Raw genomic sequence first — 21,408 nt, 5'->3', positions numbered from 1 at the left:
ACGGCTAACACTAAATGGGGAGTAGCCGTAAAGAGAAATCCTTGCATATTTGAAAACAATGAGTATACGAATGGCACAAATACGGCATTCATACTACATTGTGCTTAGAAAGACCACTGAATGGAGCCACAAATGGTATTGCTTTGAAAAGTATCACAACATACAGATTACGAAGCAACTTAGTGAGTTCATGTTCCAAGTTTGAGGTCGATATTTTGAATACACTTCAAGTTACAGGGGTTTGTGTGCAGCAGTATAATTTCTTTCTTGGAGGCTTGAACTATCCAATCTGCATGGGGTAGCAGCCTCCGTTTGACGCCCGTCATCAATGTGTTAAGATATTTCTTCTCATTCAATGACAGGGGTATGAGATTAAGTGGTAATATAACTTAAATAGCAATAATTTCTTGCTCATTGCATAAGCACACAACAGAGATAGCAGTTTAGTGCTCATTGTTTAGAACCAGGAACAGCTACAATGTACTTTTCAATAAAGTTTTCAAATACTGTTATTACTATAGACCATAACATGCAGCATACAAGAAGGGAAGCTTTCAGCCTTATAAAAACAGCAATAAGAAGAGAATCATAAAACAGTTCAATCAACTCTGATTGTTAACTGAGAATGTTGACTGGCTTCTCACAAAAACAGAAAAGACAATTCTTACTTAACAGCAAAATGCAGTATTAAACAGATGAACGGCCTTAATCCCATGACTGTCAAATGTCAAAATCTTCTCTTTAATTTGGTATTAAACAAAATCATGAGGGAATGGGAAATTATATTATATGAAATAAAACCCCACAACAACAGTAAAGGGATCCATTTAGGGCAAGGAAAAGGAAGATTTGAGGTGAAATGCCTTGCTTTTGCTGATGATATAGCAGTAATTTCAGAAAACAAATTACGAGCACAAATAATGGTGGAAACTCTACATGACATACCCATTAAAATTGGTCATCAAATTTCATATGAAAATACTTAATATATTGAACACAAGACACAATGAAGAAAAGTACCTAACAACACAAGATGGACACATTCAAAGAGTTGATAAATTTAAAGATCTGGGAGAATGGATCCAGTCAAATGGACTCGATAACATAACCTGCAAAGAGAGACCGAAGGAGATGGACATGGCTTATAAACTCACTTAACACCGTTAAAACAACAAATGATCAATATCGTTCAAAGCAAAAATCAGGCACTACACAACCGTAATTAAACCAGAGGTATTATATGGATCAGAATGTTTAATGTTGAACAAAAGAGGTGAAGAAGAGGAACTGGGAAAGAAAGAAAGAAAGAAAGAAAGAAAGAAAGAAAGAAAGAAAGAAAGAAAGAAAGAAAGAAAGAAAGAAAGGAAAACACCCAGGAAAATTTTGGCACTCCAAAAGAATAAAGAAAAATGAAGACCTTTACTGAAATATATAGAAAAATTAAAGAGACAATTAAAAGATGAAGGCTACAATTTTATGGTCACCTTCACCTTCAACAATAACAAACATTAATGATCAAGACTACATAACTAGAGCAGAAAATGTTGAAAATTCACAGTACTAGTTTCACTAAACTTACTTGGACACTGCCAGAAGCACATGGGGATCATGTTCACATCTCTTGAGAGCATCCACACTCTTGGTTTTCCGTTGAGGTCTCTGCTCTAGGAAAATAGCTTCTGCCCACAAGATGCCAGAATTAGGGCATTCCTGAAGAGCTACAAAAATAATGTCAAAATCAATAGAGTATTTAAGCAAGTGTATGAAGACCTGGAAGTGAGGAAGTAAAACATTTTTATCTACAGTATACCTGAGAGTGAAAATGAAAATTTTATTATTAGAGTGCTGAAATAAATATTTCTGAAGGTTTCACACAATAGGCCTAAATAAGGCTGGAAAGGGTAACAACAAAGATGAAGGGCTACTTTTACAGTCAGGGATATGAAAGACACATACATAGTAATTATGACACAATGTTATTTCATTTTTTACATTGCACCGACACGGTTAGGTCTTTTGATGACAATGGGATAGAGAAGGGCTAGGAGTGGGAAGGAAGCAGCCGTGACTTTAATTAAGGTACAGTCTGATGTGAAAATGGGAAACCATGAAAAACCATCTTCAAGGCTGCCGACAGTGGGATTCAAACCCACTATCTCCCGAATACAAGCTGACAGTTACTTAACTCAAACCGTTCAACCACTTGCTTGGTGACACAAAACGTACATTTACTGATTTAAAAAAAAAGGCTCAAGGGTGGATTATCAACTGTTCAGGCTAGGACTTGTCCTGGACTTGAGTATGAACTGGTGTGCAATATCTTTGGTTCTCGGTGCAGGAAAATCATAAGAGGCAAGCATACACAGTAAGATTAATTAAAAGTGAAAGATGTGGGCATTATTGTGATAGCTCATGAATCTTTTACATAGAAATGTGCTAAAAAATATACTATAGGTTACCGACAACAGCTCCTCAAAATTATCTGAAAAGGCAATATGGTTACAAGGATGGAGCAAAAAAAAGAGAGAGAGAGAGAGAGAGAGAGAGAGAGAACAGATTTAAGGTAGCAATAAATAACATCACCGGGCGAGTTGGCCGTGCGCGTAGAGGCACGCGGCTGTGAGCTTGCATCCAGGAGATAGTAGGTTCGAATCCCACTATCGGCAGCCCTGAAGATGGTTTTCCGTGGTTTCCCATTTTCACACCAGGCAAATGCTGGGGCTGTACCTTAATTAAGGCCATGGCCGCTTCCTTCCCACTCCTAGCCCTTTCCTGTCCCATCGTCGCCGTAAGACCTATCTGTGTCGGTGCGACGTAAAAAAAACAAAACATCACAGACAAAAGAAAAGGAGATATTTTGATGGAGCAATAAGGACACTAAATGAATAAAACATGAAGAGAAATGAAAGAGGAAAAAAGAGAACCAGATGGGCGTGTGAAGAAACAAAGGTAAAATAAGAGAACTATATCAAACCTAGAGGGATTTGAAACTCTCAGCAAAGAGAATAACTAAATCAGAAAGACAGAAGCTGAATAGTATATATATAAAACTTCAGTAGTAATAGAGCTAGAGAAGTGAGAGGTTGAAATGAGTGTGAATGCTGAGTGAGGAATATGGGGATTGCTGTTCAACATTATAGGGCAGCCATACGTTGATGAGATAGATGTGTGAAATGTGAGCGTACAGTAATTGCAGAGTAACCAGCAACAATTTGGCTTGTAGATATATCAATATAATTATTAAATTAATGTAGTAATGGTCCACCTTTCAATACTATAATATGCAAAAATCTATATTACATTAATTAGGGAGTAGTTTCGGCCGGGGCTGGCCATCTTCAGCCTTAATGTAAAACATCTAATATCTAAACAAATGTACATGCACACAATGGACATAAAACAAATACTGTATATACAAATTGACATTAAAACTGGGATGAAATTATGAGTAAATTTGAAAATAATTAGGTTCTAACATCTTGGGTATGCTCATCTTCGAGACTCTTTCATGTACGAATATACACAGAACTGTTCATTCTAATACTGCCAATCATTACTAATTCAATTGTAAACGGGAACTGGTAAATGTTGATCCCATAGTTCATCACCAATTCTATTTGAGTGGTGTTACAATTCAATACAGATCAGAACCATGAAGTTTATAACCTATAATTTTAGATATATCTGATGGCAGCAACAGTGGTGGCAGAACAATCCATAACAAGTAGTGTTGAGATGAATTCTGGTCCCAGACCAGTGGGATCAAATTGCTGGGGAGAGATGGAGAAGATCAAGGAAATAGAGAGGCTTGTCAGATGGAACAAACTAGAAATCTTATCTGGGAAGAATATAATGAAATTAAGGAGATTAAAGAGGAAATGAGAATAATAACAGAGAAGGTTTTGCAGAATACTAGTGAATTAGAAATACTGAAAACCAACGTACAGGGTTTAGAGGACACGGATAGGTCTTTCGATGACAATGGGATAGAAAAGGGCTAGGAGTTGGTAGGAAGCAGCCGCGACCTTAATTAAGGTAAAGTCTGGTGTGAAAATGGGAAACCATGGAAAACAATCTTCAAGGCTGCCGACAGTGGGGTTCAAACCCACTATCTCCCGAACTCAAACCAAACCGTGCAACCACTTGCTCGGTGACACAAAACATACATTTACTAATTAAAAAAAGATAGCTCAAGGGTGAGGAAGAATTAAGACATGAAAAGCGGCAAGAAATAGGGTCAACCAGGAAGTGAGGAAGAAAAACATTTTTATCTACGGTTAGTGAAAATGAAAATTTTAATGACACAGTGAATAAAGGATGAAGGTAAAGACACCAATTAAATTTAAGTTATTATTGGCTTTGATGGCAAACCAAGTTTTAAGGAACACTAAGAATTTATAATGAATATGGGTGAAAAGGAATTGACAAAAGATACCGTCATGGAACAGAGCATTCTACGTTTACATTTATGAAGTGCACGGAATTCATGAATCAAGGCCTACATACAAGGAAAAGCACCTTATAGCAGGTGATGGTAATTGCCAGTGAGCTTGGACACTAGTACAACTAAAGGAAATGGATCAGCAGTGTGGTGCATGTGACAGAGGAAGGGATGTGCAAGGTTGCTATGAGTAAGGATAGTGCTTGTGCAGCAACGTGTGAAACTACAATTGGTAGAGAGGTTTTGAGCAGCACAGCATCAGCGAAAGGATATGGACAGACAGCTGAACCTGCAGAAATTGTGGACGTCCGAGTAGATGACTATTGGTTCGAGTCACGTCCAGGGACAGAAGACAGGAGGAAAGAAACAGTGGCCAGAGGTAAAAAATTAAAGGATTTCTGGTAAAAGGGTGTCAGATGAGGACAATATGGACAAAGACACCCTTAATAAGGGTGGAAATACAGGAGAAAATTGAACTCATAGGGACAGAAATAGAAGAAGTTCTTTGGGTAAAAGCAAATATGAGTCTGAAGAGAGAAATAAGCTTATGTCTTGGTTTTGTCTACAACCCTCCTGAAGATTCCCCATTTGCAAATAAAGATTTATTTCATGAGATGGCAAAAGAAATAAACAGATTAAGGAATATGTATGAAGATGTAGGTATTGTGCTGATGAGGGATGCAAACCAAAAGCCAGTGTAGAGGAAAGAGTAGTTAAAAATAGAACAAGTCAAGATGAATATAATAGGAAAGGCAAAAAATTACTATGTTGTACTGAAGAAATGCATATTTTGAATGGGTGGTGGCCAGGAGATGAAAGGGATAATTTGACATTTTTAACAGGAAAGGGAGGAAGTGCTTTCTTTGCTACTTGTTTAACATCGCATTAACATATCAAAGGTTTTCGGTAACGGAAGGATGGGAAAGGGCTAGGATTGTACCTTATTTAAGGTACAACCCTAGCATTTACCTGGTATGAAAATGGGAAACCATGGAAAAACATCTTCAGGGATGGATTTGAACCAACTACCTCCTGAATGCAAGCTCACAACTGCATGACCCTAACTGGCTGGCCAACTCGCTCAGTGGGAATAAGTGTTATAGATCTACCAGGTGTATGCATAAGTCCTTTCCGGTTTCACTAAGAGATGGCACAAGAGAACAGTACGCAGCGTATGAATTTGACACACGTCAGTTTGTTCGCCTGACATTAACCTGCCAACATACACAAGTTGAGTTTGCCAAACACTAGTGCCTGTGTTGTATCGTTCAGAGATTATGTCGAAGTTTGTGCCTGAAAAAGAACATTTTCGTCATGCATTGCTTTTATTATTTAATCAAAAGAAAAAGACTGTGGAACGATCATCTGCTGGTAGAAACATATGGTGAACATGCTCCATCGATCAGAACATGTGAGACATGGATTCGACAATTTAAAAGTGGTAATTTCAATGTGCACTCTGGGAGACCACAAAAATGCGAAGATGAACAATTGCAGGCATTACCGAATCATGACCCAACTCAAACTCAATAGCGATTGGCACAAGCATTAAATGTGTCACAAGAAACAATCAGCAGATGTTTATGACCAATGGAAAAGATCAATAAACTTAAATGGGTCCCACACAATTTGAATGAATGGCAAATGGAAAATCGCAAAGTTACTTGTGAAATGCTGCTTCAAAGCCACAAAAGAAAATAATTTCTATATCGAATTGTGACAGGTGACAAATACTGGATTTATTTTAAAAACCTGAAGCGGAGAAAACTGTGGCTATCACCTGGCGAAGCTGGTCCTTCAATACCAAGGCCAAATCACTTCGGCAAGAAGACCATGCTTTGTGACTGGTGGGATCAGAGTGGTATTGTATTATGAACACTTGAAGCCTGGCAAAACCGTTCATGCACAACACTATCACCAACAAATGATTAATTTAAATCATGCATTGATCGAAAGATGACCGGAATGGGCTAGAAGACATGGCAAAGTGATTTTGTTACATAACGATGCGCCATCTCATACAGTAAAACCAGTGAAAGACACCTTGGAATCGCTTGAATGGGACATCCTTCCACACCCGCCATCCTATCCTGACCTGGTGTCATCTGACTATCACTTCTTCCCATCAATGGGGCACGCACTTGCAGAGCAGCACTTTAGCAATTTCGAAAGTTGGAAAATAGCTCGACGAATGCTTTGCCGCAAAAGACAAGCAGCTTTCTGGCATGGTACTCATAACTTACCTGAAAGATGGGCGAAGTGTGTAGAAGCTGAAGGCCAATATTTTGAATAAACAAAAAATGAATTTCCCTCGAAAATTACGTGTTTTCTTTACCACAAAAACTGGCAAAAACTTATGCATACAGAAATGGGAGGAAGTGATATAGAACTAGTACTATGTTCAAGGGAGGCACTGACACTCATCAATAGGGTAACTGTTCAAGACTGGGGAGAATCTTACCTCTTACCGCTAATTATTAATCTGACAAGTATGGAAGCAAATAGTGTGATCTGTTATCATGGAAATATTAAAAAAGAGCTTAGTGCCCAAATACAGATGGAGGGAAGACCTCAGCAAAGACTACAAGGGTTATTTTAAAGGGGGTAGTTTTGAAATTATGAAGATAGGGATAGGGCTTGCAATTGAAAATAACCAAATTGATTGTTACAATAGAGCTTATAAAAAACACTACAGTAGATTGATAGCAGGAGAGAAGATGCGTGTGCAGGGGATAAAGCTGCCACGAAATAGTGGATGGTACAATGAAGAATGCAGAAAGAAAAGGCTGGAAGTAACAAAAGCATTAAAATTATATAGGAAGGTGGGGGAATGGCATGAGTACTTTGTGTTTACCAATCTCTATACTCTTTTCATTTACTACAGAATGCAATTACAATCCATCGTACTTTCACCAGGATTAAATTCACAGATTCACTGTCACTAGGCAACATACATAAGATATTTAGCCCACAATATCTGGAACTGTTTGTCTGTGTGAATGTGTGCAATGTCCAGCCAAATCTACAGCATGCAGAGATCTGAAATTTTTAGCATAGGTGTATTCTTAGATGAATCTTTATACAGGTAAAGACCAGTTTTTGGTAATTATTTTTTAAATTGTTGTAATTTATTTATTTACTTATTTCATGTTTACCTGATATTCATTTTGTTCACTTAAAATTTTAGAGAATACAATAATTTTGCTACACCAGCAATAAAAGGTGAACTGTATTTTCTTTCAACTAACTCAATCTTATATTTTATTTATAGGATACATCTACAGTCTTACTAATAAAAGACCCTTATACAGTTGTTTAATACTTGTATACATTCAATAAACCCTGTATAAGCATTGCATATTTTTATTAACAGATGTGGTATATGCATTGTATTACTACAGGGTTTATTAGTAACAAATTGCACATAAACGGTGAGCAAACTTGGTATAAAAATTATACACTGTTTATTAGTAAGACTGGCAGTACATAAGATAGATGATAATAATAAACAAGGAATACATATATCAGTCATGGTGCCATTTTAAGTCCATGACATAGGAAGCCATTTTCATTCATTCCGTGATATCTGGAAGTGTTTGTCTGTGTGTATGTGTGCGATGCGCAGCCAAATCTACAGCAGGCATAGGTCTGAAATTTTTATCATATGTGGGCACAGCATTTCAATGATCACACATGGTTTTGTTTAAAGAGCAAGAAATGAAACTGTCATCAACAAACAACTTTTACAAGAATTACCTGATGTTCTACAAATTCACATGTCTATCAACAAGATATATAACACAGATGAGGCTATAAACTACACGACAGAGTTTATGAACAACTTGGAGTCACCTGGAGTACCCTCAAACATCTTGGAGTGGACGATTCTAAGGAATACACATAAACAGTGTATAAACTTGGTATAAAAGTTATACACTGTTTATTAGTACAACTGGTAGTATATGAGATAAATAATAATAAACAAGGAACAGTAATACATATATCAGTCACGGTGCCATTTTAAGTCCATGGCATAGGAACCCATTTTCATTCATTCCATGATATCCGGAAGTGCTTGTATGTGTACGATGCACAGCCAAACCTACCGCACGCAGAGATCTGAAATTTTTGTCATAAGTGGGCACAGCATTTCACCAATCAAGCATGACTGTGTTAAAGCACAGTTCTTTCTCCAAGAAATGAAGCTTCACATTAACAAGCAACTTTTACAAGAAGTACCCGATGTTCTACAAATTCACGTCTGTCGACACTACATGTAATACAGATGAGGCTATCAACTACATGACGGAGTTTTAATAATAATAATAATAATAATAATAATAATAATAATAATAATAATAATAATAATAATAATAATAATAATGTTCTTTGCTTTACATCCCACTAACTACTTTTGCGGTTTTCGGAGACATCGAGGCCTGGAATTTAGTCCCGCAGGAGTTTCTTTACGTGCCAGTAAATCTACCGACACGAGGCTGACGTATTTGAGCATCTTCAAACACTACCGGATTGAGCCAGGATCGAACCTGCCAAGTTGGGGACAGAAGGCCAGCGCCTCAATCGTCTGAATCACTCAGCCCGGCGACAGAGTTTTTGAACAACTTGGAGTCATCTGGAGTACCCTTGAACATCTTGGAGCGGACGATTGTAGCCCCAATTATCCTTCTCGGGAATATGAATCCTCCTTCCTTCTGCAACGAAACACAACTCTCAATCAAGAAACTGATGCCGAATATGATTGGACATCCTGCGGAAGAAGTAAGAGTCATTCCTCAGAATCATATCATCCCTTTGGATATATTGTTTCAATTTAGACATCTACAGTTCCCAGTTTGTTTGTGTTTCGCTATGCAAAGGGCCCACCGTGTGTTAAAGTGTTGTGGTAAACCTTTCTGAGTTACAAAAGGCGTTTCATGAAAGATTAACACGACTGCTGATTGCTACTGCGTCGCCAGTCTTTCCTTGTTGGCCATTGTTGTAAGTACTTGAATTACGCATCATTTCATAACTTCTTTCTCCATGCTCTACTGCTACTGTTGATGAGATGCTCAACTGGATATCTAGTGCGACTGTCAAATTATGTAAGAAACAAATGGTGACTAATTTTGTGCACCACCATGTATGAGTCCAAAAATAAGACAGGCCATAATCTTCAATCACAATCCAAATACTGATAAGGTACGTTATGAACAACACTGTGATAACTTTGATCACTTCAGAGGCTGTAACTTTTGTCTTGCTGGGCACTCTAAGCAGCAATGGAACCATGCGTCTTGGTAGGTGTGCTAGGTACCAACTGATGAGCCTAACCTAGCACACGGGGGCGAAACGCTGGCAACCAGGAATGAGTTAGCTGAGAAATTTATAATGTCCAATAATGGACCATTTATATTGGTATTATAAATTTACTCATTCGGGACAAATATTTTCCCATCTACATCAACACGACAGACTTAAAACATAATTTTACATTAATTGACCAAGATCTAGGCATATTAAAAGTGGATAAGAAGGGCACCATGCTCAACAGATTGGAGAACTGTTACATTTATTTAGAACAGTACTTTAACCCTAATCATCATATTAATGAAAGAAATGAAAAATCGAATATTCTATTTGATATAATCATTCCTATATACACAAAGTACAAACAGAAAAAAGACACGTCAAGTCCACCAATCAGTTCAAACCTACCTACCCGCCCCTCCTCACACATCCCTCCTCCAACCCCTGCCATCATAAGCTATACTCCTGCTCCTTCCCAAGAGTCAATATTGTGTGGGTGTCCGTATCAGAAGCACACAACTTACGAAGAACAGAGGGGTGAGTCTCGTATAGCTGTATATTGAAACAGGAACGCCCGTACTTTAGCTTAATGGAGAGCGTGGATTGACGTCAGGGCATGTACGGTCCATGCTCAGAGAGTATAAGAGAGAATGGTAGTTCAATAAGTTCATTTTAAAGTGGAACTTGCAGTTTATTCAAGAAAACATAGAAATTATATCACCTTTACAGATGAATGGTTTGAGTGTCCTGAAAGATGTGGAGAAGGCGTCGTCCCTCGGCGTCGGCGTACACCGCTGAACTCCTCACTTCCCACCAAGGTACCATGTCATCCCATGGCGGTTGTTGACCCTCGATGTTAAAGGAGACTCGAACCTGGGGTCGATCATCTGGTGATAGTGCAGCGTGGAATAGTTGATTAGCTTTGTATTCCAGCAAAGTCCCATGAAGGGAGTAGAGAAATGTAAGAGGTTCGCACAGAATGTCAATCGAATCTGATACGACACTTCTCTACCGCACTGCACTACAAGTTGTGGCGAGACACTGTTTATTAACTGAACAAGTTCCACTGTAAATGGTGTTGGACGCAAGTAACTTTGAAAAAATGGATTCAAAATCACAGTTCTGTGAAAATAATGGAAATTAACACGGTTCATGAAATAGTCACTGGCGAACTCGAAGTGATAGGCAACGAAAATAATAATCTGGAACTTTCTGAGATTCAACTGTATACAACTTCACTTAATCTCAGTGCAAAAAAGAAAAACAAATTGAGTCCTACGGACACAGTCTTTTGTACTGTTTGTAATGATACGGAGAAGCAAATGCAATGATCTAGCACACACACGTGGAGATATATTAAAGTTTCTATGAAGACAGTAAAGAAACAGTTTATGACTCTTAACACACAGTCTCACAAAAAAGAACCAAGTTCCATTAAGACGCAGTCTTAATTTAAAAAAATCACACAGTTTCTCAGAAATAAATTCTCCACTGAGGCACAGTCTCCCGGCAATAAAAGTGAGTTAACATAGTCCTTTGAAAAGAAATGAAGGCACAGTATTTCACGAAGCGAATTAACACAGTCTTTGAAAAGAAATGTCAGCACAGTCTTATGAAAAGGAATGTTAGCACAGTTTTCACGAGTGAATTAACAGAGTCTTTGAAAAGAAATGTCAGCACAGTCTTATAAAAAGGAATATCGGCACAGTTTTTCACGAAGTGTATTAACACAGTCTTTTGGAAAGAAACATTGGCACTGTCCTTTACGACGCGAATTAACACAGTCCTTTAAAAGAGACATACTTTCACTAGGGCACAGTTTTCACAAAATAACTTGACACAGTCTCTCGAAAAGGAAACAATGTTTCGCTAAGGCACAGTCTTTACGCACTAAGTCCTTCACACTCTTATAACAGCACAGTTTCAAAAATATCTACGAGACAGCGATTACTGTATAGTCTCTGCAATACGAAATTCACAAGAAAAATAATGTTAATCAGCTTGACAGATCGACATTACAAATGAACAAGTTTCCTGCTTGCACGCGAAGTTAAGAGTCCAATGAGAATATGTTCAACACTTGTATCGCGTATTTTCTATCACCGGTCCTTAGACGGACAGAGTAACAGACTGTACTACCGCAGCTGGCCCATGACAAAAAATCAATATCTCTCTCTCTACTATGGGGCTGGCGAGCTCCTTATATTGCCCTAGGTCGGACGGCCAGACTGAAATTATGAGCTGCTTTAAAATTTTATAACTCGGCCATCCTTCCGCCGATTTTCATGAAATTTTGGGGAGTAATATTTGTTATCCAGGCCTACAAGGTGACGTTCTTCAAATCACGATCGGACATCCCGTTCGTGATATAATGACATCGAAGCGAATGGAACATTTGATCATGACGTCACTTGGCCTTGGCTGGTATTCTGCACTTGCACGCTGTCACCCAAGATGGCTGCACGCTCAGCGATCGTTTTAAATCCACACAGATGGGCTTTAGTGCGTTCTCCTCAAGAAATACACGAAAGGCAAATGCTGACAGGCAAACCAAATTAAACAACAGACCACTACATCTGATGAAAAGGAATACCTATTCAATATTACGAATGTTCCCCTTCAAGCTACATAAAAGTCATTACCCATATTACATTGAATAAACATAAATTATAAATCAAGTTGCTCGTCTATACAGATAGGAATGCCAACTCCCAGATCAACTCAGGAACATATGACTGCTGTAGGAGCAACGATATAGTTCGGCATCAACCAAAGCAGTTTTGATGTATCATTTAGTTTCAAATTTGGATGTATTGTTTGGACTTCATCAATGTTTTAAATTAAGATTGTTAATTGTAGCATACCAAAGTGTTTAATTTATTATTGGTTATATGTGTGCATATCTCTTCCAATTGTAGCGCTGCAAAAGATGGGGTCGAAACTAGTCCCAGTTTTATACAACAATATACAAGCTTATGGTATTGAATAGGTGGACCCTTCTCTACCCTTTGATAGTGAAAAATTATGACGATTACTTTAAATATAATTCCCGTTATATTTGGCTATTAGCATAGTCATATAAACCAAAGAAAAGAAAAAGAAAAGAGAAATCAGGACGTGGCAAATTACATTATTTCTTTTCTCCTTTACCTCTTTCTTGTATTTTATGATATTCCATAATAATTGATTGTGTTATCCTAGAATAGTTTTATTATTTAGTCATTAATTCTTTAGAATGGGTTTAATGAGAATCATATACGTTCAAACATTGTTTTGTGTAAAATATTTCAGTGTAAACTGTAAAAATGTATATGTTATCCCAAGAAATGTGAAATTTCCATACGATGAATAAAATTAACCACTGGCATTTCCTTTAATTCTGGGTTCAATTGGAGACAGGCGATCCACCTTTTTATTGAGAAAACACCTGTTGCTAGTGTTTTGGAATTAAGTGATGGTGATTATTAAGAACTGAATCATATTTTTCCTGAATGTGTAAGGTACATGGTTCACCCCTCTCAATCTGCCTATAGAATTTAAACCTCACTATACTTGTTATACTTACTGCTCCAAGGCAGTGTATAAGAATGTGACACTGAGCGATTTGGCCGTGTGGTTAGGGGTGCACAGCTGTGACCTTGGATTTGGAAGATAGTGGGTTCGAACCCCACTGACGACAGCCCTGATGATGGTTTTCTATGGTTTCCCATTTCCACACCAGGCAAATGCTGGGGGACCTTAATTGCCACTTCCTTCCTACTCCTAGCCTGTTCCTATCCCATCATCACCATAAGACCTATCTGTATCTTGCAACATAAAGCCAACAAAAAAAAAAAAAAAAAAAAAGTGACAAGATAGAATTTATATGATATTTGTGTGAAAGATTTGAACCCATCATCTCCTGAATGCAAGCTCACAGCAACACAATCCAAATTGTGCAGCCAATTCGCTCAGTATGATGTAAGTGCAGGCATAACTAAAGTAGCTGGAATGCAAGGACTTCTAATTGTGAAGGACAATGGACACATTTTAAAAAGATACAAAAATACCAGTCAAATGGACAAAGGGCATAATTATTCCCTCTTTGAAAGAAGTTTGAAGAAACATCACAGTTACATTTATGACTTGTAGATTGAAGTTAATGATAAAAATAAAGAAAATGGAGATTACAAGTCATAATCAAACCACAATGGGTAAAAGCTGCACAAAAATAGTGATTAACATTCAGCAGATTTCTACATAAAAGTAACCAGGTTCTTAATACAGGTATCTAGAACTCATTCACATTTTCATTCCATAAGAGAAATTTAATTGCAATCTTTCTTACCTTTGGCCATAAGTGTGTTAGCTATATCTCGGAGACCTGCTCGAAATTCAACTCTCACTGCTTCCAACCAGAGAACATCACAGTGGGGATTTCGTAACCGTCCTTTCTCAAGAACTGAACGAGCTTTCGTTAACATGCCACGGCGTTCCTCCAATGAAGCCAACATCCGCCATAAGGGCACAGATGTAGGGCACTTCTTAATCTGTAGGGCAATCATTAAACATAATACTCAACAACAGCATATTGCAACTTTACACACATTCTCAGTTATGACAGTAAGAGATAGGACAACAACACAGTGAAACTTCATTAGTGGATTCCGCATTAAGAAACATAGCACGTTGTATATCTGAAATCTCAATTCCCACTGTATTAAATCTATATAAAAATTCTCCCTTATCGTGTCATTATTACCACTTAGTATGATAACAGTTTTCCAAAACCTTAAAATGTTCTTTGTGATCCCTTGGTACGGAATGTAATTTCTAACACAGATAAGAGGTTGGTCAGGGAAGAATTTTAAAACTTGCACCTTTGACTCTGGACACTACAGTTTGCAATCGTGACATAATTGAACATGAATGAAAATGAAAACCGAAATGGAAAAATAGAAGAGTGCACAAAGGGAAGTTTCCAGAGTGGACAGTGACATATACTGTGTGTTCTGTACATAACTATTATTGTTATGATCATACTGTACTATGTTTATTGTGTTTATCAGGTTTATATTTATTAAGATATTGCCAATAAATGTTTGTGTGATCAGATGATTTAAATATGTGTTTTCTGACAAGTGAAAAAATGCCTAAGTCTATTGTGCAGCAATAATAGCATCTTCAACAACTCATTTGTTTCTTTACTATTGAACTCCAGTACTACATAGGTAAGTGATGAGTAGAGGTGTTAGAAAGCGTTTTTATTTTTTAAATGATTTATTGATTTAATATTCAACAGGTGGTGTGGTGTTTTGTGTTTCTTTGAGGGGGATAAGTTAAAATTTGGAAAGTGATCAGATTTGTACAATAAGTGCATTTAAAAACATATAAAATGAATAAAACATAAAGTAAAAAAAAGCAAGTAAACTGTTAAACTTGCCTACAGAAGAATGAGAAAACACTTATAAGGATGTCACATTTTTATCATTGGAAGTAGATCGTGGTCATTGTCTCAGCATTTGCAGCTGTCACTTGTTTCCTTCTATCACTAGTTGACTGTTGAAGGAAGCGGACGTATTTGTTCAGCATTGGGCGAGCAGCAATCGGGAAATGGGCAAGCAAGCAGGGGGTTGCGGAGTGCATGCAGTAATGCGGACCTGCAGCAGGCAGTTACCCGGGAAGTGTTATATCCTTGGCGCTCATTACTACATTACTTGTTATAGGAGGCTTGAAGTTAAATCTGGGCCCTGTTCAAGCAGCTTCAAAAGAGGTGGTAAATGTGAACGTGAAGTGTGTGGAATGTAAGAGGAACTTAAGATCTGATGCTAAGTGTGATACCTGTGGAATGTGGCATCATTTCAAGTGTAGTAAGCTACAGGCCCTGGACAGTGATAAGGAAAGGTTGGCATGTGGCAACTGTTTCATTAATGGGAATGTGAATAGTGACAAAGCAAAAATTGACGAACTTCAGTGAGAATTAAATGAAGCAAATCTCATGATCGGAACTACAAAAGAAGTTAGAGGAAGTGTATATGAGAAATGTAAGCACTCATTCATCTGTGGAGAATATTAAACCCGTAAATTGTGTGGTGAAAGGCAATTCTATTGTACTGCATATAAGACAGGAAAATAGGTCAGTGAAAGTGATGTGCCTGCTAGGAATTCGAGCGGAACTGTTATACAGGAAAATAGAGGACGAATGCAGCGGAAATGTGGAAGCAGTCATTCTCCACGCAGGAATTAATGATTTAAAAAGGCAACAGACTGAATACATAAGGGGGAACATTTATGATCTAGTGAATTCAACCAAGGAAAAGTTCCTGCAGGCAAATGTTGTAATTAATGGTAGAAGATTGGCTGGTTGAACGAAGAGCTTCAGTCGGTGACCGAAAGTTCTGGATCACTCTTTGTAGAGGCAAGAGTTGTATTGATGATGGCACCTTCAGCAGAGATGAACTTCACCTGAACCAGTGGTGAGACAAGGTGATCTCTTTTCGAGGGTTACTGAGTCCTTTTCCACCCAACCAGACGATGGCACAGAATGGGCTGCTGGATGATGATCCACGACGGGAGCAGATTTGATGCAGCTACAGGACAATGGGGCTGCCAAGAGGATACTGTGAGAGGCAGTGATGCCGGATCGGGTAAGTTCCTTACATTGTTGCAGGTAAACTGTGAAATTATTGGTACTCACAAAATTCGAAAATTTAGTTGATGCGAGTGACCCTGATATAACTGTGGGAACGAAACGTTGGTTATTGGATAATGTATATAATTAAGAAATATTCATGTCAAAAAATTTCTAATGTTTAGACGGGACAGAGGGTCTACAGGTGGAGGAATTTTCATTTGTGATACGTCAGAGCTAAGCCGTACATTAAAATGGGTTCTCAGCGACTGCAAAATAATTGGGTTGGAGGTAAATAATGCACCCAATAAACAAAATACACTGACTAAGCAAATGTCATGGGATAGCGGAGCACTGATGCGCAGGTGTGTTGTCTGCGCACCACGCGCCCCCTGTGCCAGCGGCAGTTGTATAGGAGACCTTGTGAGCAGAGGCTGTGCATGTGACAGGTGTAACATTGAACGTCGTCGTGAGCTGACACCATTCGAACGGGGTATGGTGGTCGGTGCCCGACGGATGGGAATACGATTTCGGAAGGAGTGAGGGAATTCGGCTTCACACGATCAACCGTGTCCAGGGTGTATCGTGAATGGTTGAATGCGGGTGTCACCGTCCACAACAGATGAACGATCGGCCGTCCAGCCACCCTCGATGACCGTGACCGGCGACATCTGAGACGGATTGTCAGTAGTGACAGACAGGCAACCGTGCAACAAATCACGGCTCAATTCAACACAGACCATGCTAGACATGTCTCCCAGTGGACAATCCATAGGAACATGGGTTCTATGGGGTATGGGAGCTGGCGCCGCACACTGGTGCCACTGTTAACCCTACGTCATCGGGCACAACGACGCGCATTTGTCGCCAGTCACTAGGGATGACACTGGAACAACGGCGTAACATGATAGCGTCGGATGAATCACGGATTTTAACTACACCATGCCGATGGGAGGCACCGTGTATGGCGCAGACCACATGAAGCAATGGATCCCGCCTGCCTCGAAGGTGTGGTCCAGGGCGCTGGTGTCTCTGTTATGGTCTGGGGTGCATTTTCCTGGAATGGAATGGGCCCCTAGTTGTTCTGGAAGAGACTTTGAATGGTACGCGGTATGTTGAGCTGCTCGGAGACCATCTCCAACCATTTTTGGCCTTCCAGCGCCCAGACCGTTCTGTGTTGTTTCAAGATGATAACACGCCGCCACATTGCTTCCATGTCACCCGGGAATGGTTCCAGGAACATGCAGCGAAGGTCCAACGATTGCCATGGCCACCCTGGAGCCCCGATATGAACCCTATCGAGCATATCTGGGATGTCCTGGAACGCAGTCTCCGTGCCATGGATCCTCCACCCATAAACAGATCAGCATTGGCGGCTGCTCTACAAATAATTTGGTGTCAGCTGCGTCCAGAGGACTACCAGGGACTTGTTGACTCACTTCCATGGGGTCTCACTGCAGTTCGCAGGGCCAGAGAAGGCCCTACATGCTATTAGGTGACTATCCCATGACATTTGCTAAGTCATTATTTTTGGAACTTATCGTCCGCCGAAATCAGGTTTAAACATGATCATTCATCCTTCAGAACTGACGTGTGCAAATATAAGCTATGGCAAATGAACCATAACCGTACAGGATCTAAATCTACCGTCAGTAAACTGGGCTGGGTCAACTACGGGGGGGCCTATTGCAGGAAGCAGTTAACTTATTAGTGTGGAATAATGGCTTTTCCCAAGTTGTTACACAGAACACACGTAAACGAGCAATTTTAGATGTTTTTCTAGTCAGACCGGATGACATAGTTATATCTTGTGACATAATTCAGAGGATTAGTGACTACAGTGCAGTGGTACTTGATCTCTCTTGGGGACTTGCAATACGAGGCATGTGGGAATTTCTAAGACTATTTGGTGCTATGTGAGGGGAGACTCTGTAGGTTTTCAAAACTATTTGAGGTGCTATACTAATTAGTTAAAGGAGGGCAAGGGGATGGATGACATTCGGAAGAATTTCAAAACCATTTTAAATACTGGGATGAGTAAATTTGTTCTCAAAAAGATAATTAGGGAGAATTTAGATTTACCTTATTACATCGCGTCTATTAGGAAGCTTAAATGTAAGATTAGGAAAGCATTCAACAAAATAAATAATAATGATGTGTGCAAGGTGGAGTATAGAAGTTTAGTGAAGCATTTGCTAGCAGAAAAGAAAGTGGCTGAAGAGAAATATCTTGACAATATCCTAAATGAAAATCAAAATTCCTGGAACCTTTAAAAGAAATATATATACGAATACTGAAGGGAGAGAACAAGTCAATTCCTTCGACAACAGGGTCTATTATTAAATAAGTACTACGGAAAGATTTTTAACACGTTGAGTGCCAAGTGACCCCATTTGGGTTTGTGACAGTAGTCAAGTTTTTGAACTTTACGTCCCCATATAGGGTCGTACATTCGTTCGAAATCGAGAACTGTGCGAACCCATTTGAGTGTGCAGTAAGTGCGCGTTTTGAAGCTGTATAAAGTCTCTTTCTGATACCTGTTGGCCATCTATTTAAGTATGTTCATAGTCTACCTTTCATTTATCAATTCCTGTTTTGGTGCAACTCCATATGGGTACGTTAAGAGTGCTTTGTAGGATGACAAAATCATTGTCTATCTCACGCACGGATTGTTTATGTAAGTGTGCAGTGCTGTGAGTTTCCTTTTCCTTTAAATCACTATGAGTAAATCAAGCAGTAAAAGGCTTAGTGCAGATAGTCTGGCCGATATATTGAACAAGTAAATAATCTCATATCTGTTCCGTACTGAAGATAACAATAAGTATTGTATTGTATACATAATTGTATTGAATAGGTGGACACAGTAATTTTATCAAATGAAAATCCACAGCGGAAAAAGCAAGAAATTTTGTTTCAGTAAAATAAAAAGGAGACAGGAAAGAGGGATTATGAATTGGGGGGGGGAATTTGTTTAAGCTGATAGTTGTTAGTACTTTAGGCGTTACTATTAGAAAAGACTTAAAACTGGTCAGAAAAAGTGAAAAATGTAGATAAGAAATCTTGGAGATCATTACATTTTATTATGCGGAATCTCAAGAAAGCTAATTCAGGTGCCAAAAGTAAAGCTTATTTGGTAAGACCAATTGTCGAATATGAATCTGCGTGCTGCAATCTGTCCCTAGAAAAAATTCAAAGAAGAGCGGTGTATTTCATAAACGGGAATAGGATGAATACCATTAATTGGGAAAGTCTTGAATCTAGAAGAACTACAGCTCGCCTGTGTGGTCTTTATAAAAGCTACACAGGAAGGACTGCCTGGAGTAGTATCAGGAAAAGGTTGGAACCTCCCTCGTACTTATCAAAAAAATAATGATGGCAAGCATAAAATTAGGGTCAGAAACCAGCATATGGATGTCCTTCGTAAACAGGACTACAAGTGATTGAAAAAATTACCTGCAGCAGTCGTTGATAGACTCCCTTTTGATATAAAAACTTTTAAGAAGATCATTAGTGCTAGTGTAAAATGAAAAGTAAAAGTTGTAAATGATGGACACTGAATTTGTGATTACATACACGTTTTGCAATATATGACATTCCCCACCCCCCACCTGCTCCTGTTATACAAAGGCCGTGATATAAAATGATATTATATAATACTTTAATTTTGTGACCATGGAGTTACATGCCTTCATACTGCATTTAGAACGTTAAACTAGTAGTATTTTTTGTTATATTTTCTTTCCATGGAATTGCTTATAGTACTCTTGTTGTTGGGTAATTATGTTTTAATTTTACTTTATTATCACACTACTGTAGGTGATCATTGCCATCAGGATATTTCCCAATTGCAATGTATTTGTTAATAAATAATAATAATAATAATAATAATAATAATAATAATAATAATAATAATAATAATAATAATAATAATAATAATAATAATAATAATAATAATGAAGAGACTATTGAAAACGACCTTTCAGAATCCACATCTGAACATGAACACTACACACATTTTATTGCAACAGCTGCATAGTCTTCGTGAGCAGGCCTTAATCCCATAAGGATCTCTGGAACATTCATAAAATCTCTTGACCTAGTTGGTTTTTGATGACAGTCAGGTAAATGCTGTAAGCCTCTAAACACTGTTGAGACTCCATCTTCTTAAGAAATGGAGCATTCTTCTTACACTGGAAGAGTTCTGCATGAGATACTTGCTTAAGTGCATGCCAAGGATCAAACAATGACCCAATGACTTCTACAGTCTTCCTGGCTGGATCCGTGGTCCTTAAAGTCCTGAATTTTACTACAGCTGACTGGGCAACACATGTAAGCTTGAACTTAACCATTAATTACATCTTTTCAGGAAGCTGTTTCAAGTTCTGGAGGATCGTCTGGTTGAATACTCCACCATCGCTTAATTGCTTGAACTTTAACTCAAGGTCATCTAGCTTCTCAGTGAATACATGAATTGTTGGATACTTGACCCTGCCACAAGTCCATAAGAAAGGCACCAACAACAACAGAAACATATACTGCTTGTAATTTTATAATTTGTATTGTTGAAGTAAATACCTGTTGGAAAAATTTTACCCCAGAATTTGAATATTCCAATGTTTTGAAAAATGCTACCAGATCTTCCACATGTGTGGCTATATACATTGCAGCCTTAAACCAGGAATTCCATCTAGTACACACAAGCATCGGGAAAGCTAGAATTCCATCCTCTTGTTCCGTGTTCATATTTCTATTGTTTACAATCTGCTTTTTGTCACACCGACACATATAAGTCTTATGGTGACAATGGGATAGGAAAGGGCTAGGAGTGGGAAGGAAGCGACCGTGGCCTTAATTAAGGTACAGACCCAGATGGATATTACAGAAAACACACCAACCACTATTGTCACTTGTTTCGTCGCATAGCAGGAACACGCTTTTTTTTTAGCTCTTCCTTAATTTCTGCCCTCATTTTTTCACCGATCATGGGATGTATTTCTGACGGATCTGATTTTCTGATGGTAAATCTCCACTTCTGCGAATGTACTTATTA

At 38.5% G+C, this 21,408-nt stretch overlaps 1 protein-coding gene across 3 annotated transcripts in view; it reads right to left on the bottom strand.

Annotated features, from left to right (window-relative positions):
• Positions 1–21,408, bottom strand: part of Prp6 (pre-mRNA processing factor 6) — a 323,443-nt gene that overhangs the window by 46,400 nt on the left and 255,635 nt on the right. For all 3 annotated transcript variants that reach the window (XM_068225312.1, XM_068225311.1, XM_068225313.1), the window contains exons 17-18: positions 14,076–14,277; positions 1,580–1,718 (exon numbers count right to left, since the gene is read on the bottom strand). In XM_068225312.1, the coding sequence (XP_068081413.1) occupies positions 1,580–1,718; positions 14,076–14,277 (341 nt within the window). The remainder of the gene's footprint in view (positions 1–1,579; positions 1,719–14,075; positions 14,278–21,408) is intronic.

The sequence above is a fragment of the Anabrus simplex genome, chromosome 1, assembly GCF_040414725.1.
Source record: "Anabrus simplex isolate iqAnaSimp1 chromosome 1, ASM4041472v1, whole genome shotgun sequence".
NCBI lineage: Eukaryota > Metazoa > Arthropoda > Insecta > Orthoptera > Tettigoniidae > Anabrus > Anabrus simplex.
This window is presented reverse-complemented; position numbering and strand designations above follow the sequence as displayed.